At 70.5% G+C, this 7,384-nt stretch overlaps 1 protein-coding gene across 1 annotated transcript; it reads left to right on the top strand.

Moving 5' to 3' along the window:
• The first annotated feature begins 676 nt into the window (after positions 1-676).
• On the top strand, positions 677-7,214 carry ATG9B (autophagy related 9B). Its single transcript, XM_056134838.1, has 14 exons — positions 677-1,220; positions 1,293-1,336; positions 1,624-1,688; positions 1,828-1,980; positions 2,318-2,459; positions 3,515-4,269; positions 4,361-4,514; positions 5,611-5,790; positions 5,933-6,169; positions 6,246-6,379; positions 6,511-6,607; positions 6,696-6,813; positions 6,895-7,019; positions 7,124-7,214. The coding sequence occupies exons 1-13, from the start codon at positions 677-679 to the stop codon at positions 7,005-7,007; spliced, it is 2,736 nt and encodes a 911-aa protein (XP_055990813.1). The 3' UTR covers positions 7,008-7,019; positions 7,124-7,214.
• The last annotated feature ends 170 nt before the right edge of the window (positions 7,215-7,384 follow it).

The raw sequence follows: 7,384 nt of genomic DNA, 5'->3' as shown, positions 1-7,384 counted from the left end.
TCACACCCAGCGATGCACAGGGGTTACTCCTGGCTCTGCACTCAGGAGTTACTCCTGGCGGTGCTCAGGGAACCATATGGGATGCTGGGAATTGAACCCCGGTCGGCTGCATGCAAGGCCAACGCCCTACTCGCTGTGCTATCGCTCCAGCCCCAAATCACTCTTTACACCCCTCCTTTCCTCTCTTTCCCTCCTAAGTTCTACCCCCCACCCCTGCTGCCATGGCCAAAGGGACCCGCTTCCCTTCCAACTCCCAACAAACGTGCCAGCAGTTTCTTTCCTACTGGTCTTCCCATTCGGGGCCCTCAAACGCCTCCCTGGGGCCCCGGGAGAGGCGTGGGTTGGCCATCACAGCCCCATTAGCTGCTGCTCCCCGGGGAGCTGGCCGCCTCTGACCTCAGCGTCCCTGCCTCAGGGGTGCAGGTGTCTCCCCAAGGCTTCCTCCTGCGGGCGGGGGCGGGGCGCTCCCCGGAGGCGGGGCCGGGGCTGTGGCCGCAGGTTGCCCTGGCGGGAGGTGCCAGTGGTTGGGCAGGTGATGGGGCAGGGACGCGGAGGCCTGCGCCACTGAGTCACGGAGCAGTTGTTGTCATTGTCCCTGACGAGAGGCTCCGCGGCACAGACTTCAGGGCCCGCAGCTCCCGTCCTCCGAGCTTTGGGGAGAAACTGCCACGGGCAGATGGTGAGACGCATGGGTTGGGGGGGGAGCCGGGGGCGGCTGGGGCGCTGGGGAGACCCGGGCTCGGTGCCCCTGCTCCCCCTGCCTCTGCCCCCTCTCCCTCCTCCTCCCTGCCGGGGGCCTGGGGGCGGGAGGGTCTCCCTCTTCTCTCTGTCCCCCACTCCCCCCATGAGAAACACCTCTTCCTCCCAGCCCGCCCAGGCCCCAGGGCCTCCCTGCCCGGCCGGGCAGGCCCAGGGGGGCCCTCAGCCGCGCCCCAGTGTCCCCCCCTCTCCAGCCACGCCCCCCGGGCAGGGGAGACTGGTGATGTCCCCCATCTCTGCCGCCCCCTCCTGGGGCTCCCACTCTGCCCCTCCCCTGGCCTCGGTGACGCCCCCTCCCTCACGCCGGTGCCCCCAGGACCCCCCTGGGCTGCGGATAGGTCCACTGATCCCTGAGCAGGACTATGAGCGGCTGGGGGACTGTGACCCCGAGGGGTTCCAAGAGTCCCCCATCCACGGGGAGGAGCAGCAGCCTCTGCTTCATGTGCCCGAGGGGCTCCGAGGTGAGTGTGTGTGCGTGGCGGGGGGTCCCAGGGCCTCTCCCAGGCCACCACCAACACCCCCTCTCTTCCCAGGCTCCTGGCACCACATCCAGAACCTGGACACCTTCTTCACCAAGATATCCTTTGGGTGCGGGGGCGCTTGGGGGTCCCAGGAAGGCCCCTCCTGCCTCAGTCTCTTTCTTTTCCTTTTTTTTTTTTTTTTTTTTTTGCTTTTTGGGTCACACCCGGCAATGCACAGGGGTTACTCCTGGCCCATGCACTCAGGAATCACTCCTGGAGGTGCTCGGGGGACCCTATGGGATGCTGGGGATCGAACCCAGGTTGGCCACGTGCCAGGCCAACGCCCTACCCACTGTGCTATCGCTCCAGCCCCCACTTTGGTCTGTTTCTTGACGGTCTCCACATCTACAGCTACCACCAGAGGGACGGCTTTGCCTGCATCCTGCTGGAGGACCTCTTCCAGCTGGGGTGAGCCCCGCCGGACTCCGTCCCCGGCGCTCTCCTGGGTCCTGAACGGTCGCTCAGGGGTGGGGGATTGGTTGGAAGCGGGGTGCTGGCCCTGAGGCCGGAGCCCGCGATCCACGCCTGACTCCCCCTGCACCCGCAGACAGTTCGTGTTCATCGTCACCTTCACCACCTTCCTCCTGCGCTGCGTGGACTACAATGTCCTCTTTGCCAACCAGCAGCTGGCCAACCGCACGCGGCCCGGCAAGGTGACCATGAGGGATGTCATCCTGCCGTCGGCTCAGTGTGCCCAGCGGTGAGTGGCTGAGTGCAGAGGCAGCCTGGGAGCTGGTGTTTCGGGCCCCAGGGGAGAAGAAGCCCTGGAACACACATTCAGCCAGCCGCTGCCGCTGCCACCGCATGAGCTCACACAGCTTCTGGAACATTCCACTGCAGACTCCTGGCAATAGAAGGCCGAGCGTGGCAGCGGGTCCGAGAGAATGTCCAGGGGGCAGGGCGTGTGCCGGGCACACAGCTGGCCTGGAAGTTTTCCCGGCAGCCGCCAGGAGTGGGTCTGAGTGCAGGGCTGCCCCCGGCTCGGCTCCCCAGAGCTGGGCCCCCACTCTCCCACTGTGCCCCCCGCCCCCCCGCAGGATTCACGCCAGCCCGCTGCTGGTCCTCCTCCTCATCCTGGCCGCCGCCTTCTGGCTGGTGCAGCTGCTCCGCTCCGTCTCCAACCTCTTCAGCTTCTGGGACATCCGGGTGTTCTACAGGGAGGCCCTGAACATCCCCCCGGTGAGCCTGTGCGGCCGTGTGGGGACCCCACCGAGCCTCCCTGGGGTCCCCTCCTAAGGCCTGTGTTGGAGCGGGGTGATGTCTCGGACCCGGGGATGAAACCCAGAGCAACGGGCATGTGGGATCCGGGTTGATCGAGGAAGAATGGGCGCAGGGAGGCACTGCGACCCCCCGCCCCCGTACAGACAGGGGGTAGGGAGGAAGAAGGAGGGCTCAGAGGGGCCCCGAACCCTCACACAGTGCCCGCAGGGCTCTCGTGCTTTCCAGCTATTATAAGTATTTCTGCCTCTTCCTTGTTTTGCCGCGGTTGAGGTTTGGTGGGGGGGGGGGGGACAGTGGGACATGGGCTTGTCGCATTCAGGTCCCGTTGGGGGGCCCATCCCCTCTCTGGCCTCACCCCCTTTCTGTCCGCCGCTCCACCCCCCCCCCCAAACTCGGGGCAGCCGCTTTCCTTCCTCCCCTCAGGACTCCCCGAGCCTTCTGCCTGGCGGAGGGGACTTCTAGAGAGCACTGTTGAGCGGGCACTGCCCCTCACCAGGCTGCCCCCTCCTCTCCTATTCCTTCGGGGGAAGTGAGGGGCCCTGGCTGGGACTCGGGACTGCCTGGAAAGGGGGCATCTGGAGGCGGGGTGGTGGGGGAAGATGAGGTTTGCAGGTGAACCCCAGCCCAGGTGGGATCCAGGCTCACCTGGGGATGCCCGCCGCCCCATGCCCAAACCCACAGCAGAGAACTGTGGCGTGGTGGCGAGGTTCCTAGCCTGGGGGACTGCGCACCGCAGGACTCAAAGGTTTCCCTGAGCAGCCGCTCTGCTTGCCGGGGGCGGGGGAAGACCTGCCCTTAGGAGCTGAGGCCGGGCACCCACTGGCAGGGGGTGTGGCGGGCAGCACCTGACTCAGAGCATCAGAAGAGGAAGGAGGGAAGTAGGAAGCAGCCCGGACACGCGCCGGGGAGGGGAGACCGAGGCGGCACGGGCTAGGCGCCCCCGGGCGGCGGCTCGGCTCACCCGGTGGGTGCGCGCGCGCGCACGGGGCACTCACGGGGGTCCCCTCTCCTAGGAGGAGCTGAGCGCGGTGCCCTGGGCCGAGGTGCAGTCCCGCCTGCTGGCGCTGCAGAGGAGCGGCGGGCTGTGCGTGCAGCCGCGGCCGCTGACCGAGCTGGACGTCCACCACCGCATCCTGCGCTACACCAACTACCAGGTGGCGCTGGCCAACAAGGGCCTGCTGCCCGCGCGCTGCGCGCTGCCCTGGGGCGGCGGCGTGGCCTTCCTGAGCCGGGGCCTGGCGCTCAACGTGGACCTGCTGCTCTTCCGCGGGCCCTTCTCGCTCTTCCGCGGCGGCTGGGAGCTGCCCGACGCCTACAAGCGCAGCGACCAGCGGGCCGCGCTGGCCGCGCGCTGGCGGCGCCGCGTGCTGCTGCTGGCCGGCGTGAACCTGGCGCTGAGCCCGCTGGTGCTGGCCTGGCAGGTGCTGCGCGCCTTCTACAGCCACGCCGAGCTGCTGCGGCGCCAGCCCGGGGCGCTGGGCGCGCGTCGCTGGTCCCGCCTGGCGCGCCTGCAGCTGCGCCACTTCAACGAGCTGCCCCACGAGCTGCGCGCGCGCCTGGCCCGCGCCTACCGGCCGGCCAACGCCTTCCTGCGCGCCGCCGCGCCGCCCGCGCCCCTGCGCGCGCTGCTGGCCCGCCAGCTCGTCTTCTTCGCGGGCGCGCTCCTCGCCGCGCTGCTCGTGCTCACCGTCTACGACGAGGACGTGCTGGCCGTCGAGCACGTGCTCACGGCCATGACCGCGCTGGGCGTCACGGTCACCGTGGCCAGGTGCGGCGGCGGCGGCGGCGGTCGGGCGCGCCCCGCCGGCCCCTCTCTCCCCGCCGCCGCCGCCGCGCCTCACCGCCGTCCCGCCCCGCAGGTCCTTCGTCCCCGACGAGCAGTGCCAGGGCCGGTCCCCCGGGCTGCTGCTGCAGGCGGCCCTGGCGCACATGCACTACCTGCCCGAGGCGCCGGGCCCGGCCGGCCGCGACAGCGCCTACCGCCAGATGGCGCGCCTGCTGCAGTACCGCGCGGTAGGCCCGGCGCCCGGGACGCCCCCTCCCCAGGCCAGTGCGCCCCCGGCGCCCGTCCCGAGCCCCTCCCCAGGCCAGTGCGTCCCCAGCGCCCGTCCTGCCCCGTCTCAGGCCAGTGCGCCCCCGGCGCCCGTCCCGCCCCCGTCCCCGGCCAGTGCGCCCGCAACGCCCGTCCCGATCCCCTCGCCCACCAGTGCGTCCCCAGTGCCCGTCCTGCCCCGTCTCAGGCCAGTGCGCCCCTGGCGCCCGTCCCGCCCCCGTCCCCGGCCAGTGCGCCCGCAACGCCCGTCCCGATCCCCTCGCCCACCAGTGCGTCCCCAGTGCCCGTCCTGCCCCGTCTCAGGCCAGTGCGCCCCTGGCGCCCGTCCCGCCCCCGTCCCCGGCCAGTGCGCCCCGCAACGCCCGTCCCGATCCCCTCGCCCACCAGTGCGTCCCCAGCGTCCGTCCCGCCCCGTCCCAGGCCAGTGCGCCCGCGGTGCCCGTCTCGCCCCCCCCCCCCCCCCGGCCAGTGCGCCCCCGGCGCCCTTCCCGAGCCCCTTCCCGGCCAGTGCGCTCAGCAGTGCCCGTCCCGATCCCCTCGCCCACCAGTGAGTCCCCAGCGTCCGTCCCGCCCCCGTCCCCGACCAGTGCGCCCCGCAACGCCCGTCCGGATCCCCTCGCCCACCAGTGCGTCCCCAGCGCCCGTCCCGCCCCCTCTCCAGGCCAGTGCGCCCCCGGCGCCCGTCCCGAGCCCCTCCCCGGCCAGTGAGCCCCGCAGTGCCCGTCCCGATCCCCTCGCCCACCAGTGCGTCCCCAGCGCCCGTCCCGCCCTCTCTCCAGGCCAGTGCGCCCCCGGCGCCCGTCCCGAGCCCCTCCCCGGCCAGTGAGCCCCGCAGTGCCCGTCCCGATCCCCTCGCCCACCAGTGCGTCCCCAACGCTCGTCCCGCCCCGTCCCCGGCCAGTGCGCCCCCCGCGCCAGTCCCGCCCCCGTCCCCGGCCGGTGCACTCAGCAGCGCCCGTCCAGCCCCCCTACCTGGCCAGTGCGCCCCCAACGCCCGTCCCGCCCCGTCCCCGGCCAGCGCGCCCGCAGCACCGTCCCGCTCCCCTGTCCCCGCAGGTGGCGCTCCTGGAGGAGCTCCTGTCGCCGCTGCTCACCCCCTTGTTCCTGCTGTTCTGGCTGCGCCCGCGCGCCCTGGAAATCATCGACTTTTTCCACCACTTCACTGTGGACGTGGCGGGGGTCGGGGACATCTGCTCTTTCGCCCTCATGGACGTCAAGCGCCACGGCCACCCTCAGGTCAGAGTTTGCCGGCCTGGCTCCCCGGGGACCGCCCTGCCCTGGTCCCAGGACGCGGCGCCCGTTCGGTCCCTCCCTGAGGACGCGGCACTGGCTGCCCCGAGGAGGCTGCGCGGGCCTGACGCGCCGTTTCTTCCCCCAGTGGCTGTCTGCCGGCCAGACCGAGGCCTCGCTGGCCCAGCGGGCCGAGGACGGCAAGACGGAGCTGTCCTTGATGAGGTTCTCCCTGGCGCACCCCCAGTGGCGCCCCCCGGGGCACAGCTCCAAGTTCCTGGGGCACCTCCGGGGCCGTGTTCAGCAAGATGCCGCCGCCTGGGGGGCCACCTCCCTTCGAAGCCCGCCCACCCCCGGGGTGCTCAGCGACTCTTCCTCACCTCTGGTGAGTCCCAACCTTATGGGACCAGCCTCCTCCCGCCTCTCACGGTTCGATTCTGACCCACCCTCTCGACCCCCAGCCTGAGACCTTCCTGGCCAATCTCCTGGTCCACCCCCTCCTGCCCCCGAGGGACCTGAGCCCCACAACCCCTTGTCCTGCGGGAGCCACGGCCAGCCTCCTAGCCTCTATTTCCCGCATTTCGCAGGATCCGAGGTGAGGTGACGGGGGAGGGGGGACACGCAGGGGTCCTGGGGGGGGGGGCGGTGCCTGAGTTTGGAGTCTGGCCCCCGTCCGGGGCTGCGGGGAACAGCATATCTTTTCGGTGCCTGCCCTGTCTATTCCAGCTGTGTGTCCCCTGGCGGCTCAGGGGGCCAGAAGCTGGCCCAGCTCCCCGAACTGGCGTCGGCAGAGATGAGCCTGCACGCCATCTACCTGCACCAGGTGAGGGGGTGTGGGCGGGCTGCCCGGCCAACAGCAAGGGACAGAGGCGGCTGCGGGGGGGGCCCTCATCAGTCCCTCCCTCCGGCAGCTACACCAGCAGCAGCAGCAGGAGCTGTGGGGGGAGGCTTCGTCCCCCGCCCGGCCCTGGGCCAGCCCCACGCACACGCTCTCGCCCGATGAGGAGAAGCCGTCCTGGTCCAGCGACGGTGAGACTGTCTAGGGGGCATGGGCACCGGTGGGGGTTGAGTGTGTGGTGGCTGCAAGGCACTGGCCGGCTCTGTCTCCAGGCTCCAGCCCCGCGTCCAGCCCCCGGCAGCAATGGAGGGCCCAGAGAGCGCAGACCCTGTTCCCCGGGCCCGCAGACGCCCGGACTCCGGGCCCAGCCCCCAGCGCGGAGTGACACGGTCTCACGGTAGAGTTTTTCTGGCAAGGAGGAGGAAATGGGCTGGTGCCACGGGAATGGTGGTGGGAACTGGGGTAACGGGGACCGTCATCTCTGGTATCTGCTTCCCCCAGGCCTCCTGACTTGTCCAAACACAGACCAGACGAGGCCCCTCCCTGGGACCCTCCCGTGGAGTCTGCACCCAATGATGCTTTTATTGGGCAGGACTTGGGGGTGTGTGTGCTAGTGATGGACACAGCCCCAGAGTGCAAAGAAAGGGGAGGAAATGCCAAAGGCATCTGGAAATGAGTTTTAGCAGTGACCCCCACATGGCAGGGCCGAGGAAACCGGTGCTCCCACTCCTCAGCTAGCTGGCCTGGACCTGTTGCTCAGAA

Source organism: Sorex fumeus, unplaced genomic scaffold (assembly GCF_029834395.1).
Source record: "Sorex fumeus unplaced genomic scaffold, SorFum_2.1 ptg000107l, whole genome shotgun sequence".
NCBI classification, from domain to species: Eukaryota; Metazoa; Chordata; class Mammalia; order Eulipotyphla; family Soricidae; genus Sorex; species Sorex fumeus.
Note: the sequence above shows the minus strand (reverse complement) of the source record. Positions and strands in the feature narration are given on the sequence as shown.

What these genes read in the sequence shown, in the direction of transcription:
- ATG9B (XM_056134838.1), top strand. Translation starts at nt 677, where the DNA reads ATGGTGAGACGCATGGGTTGGGGGGGGAGCCGGGGGCGGCTGGGGCGC. An exon ending in AGCGCCACGGCCACCCTCAG is followed by an intron (nt 5,791 to 5,932) that starts GTCAGAGTTTGC and finishes TTCTTCCCCCAG; the next exon opens with TGGCTGTCTGCCGGCCAGAC. An exon ending in GCCGTCCTGGTCCAGCGACG is followed by an intron (nt 6,814 to 6,894) that starts GTGAGACTGTCT and finishes CTCTGTCTCCAG; the next exon opens with GCTCCAGCCCCGCGTCCAGC.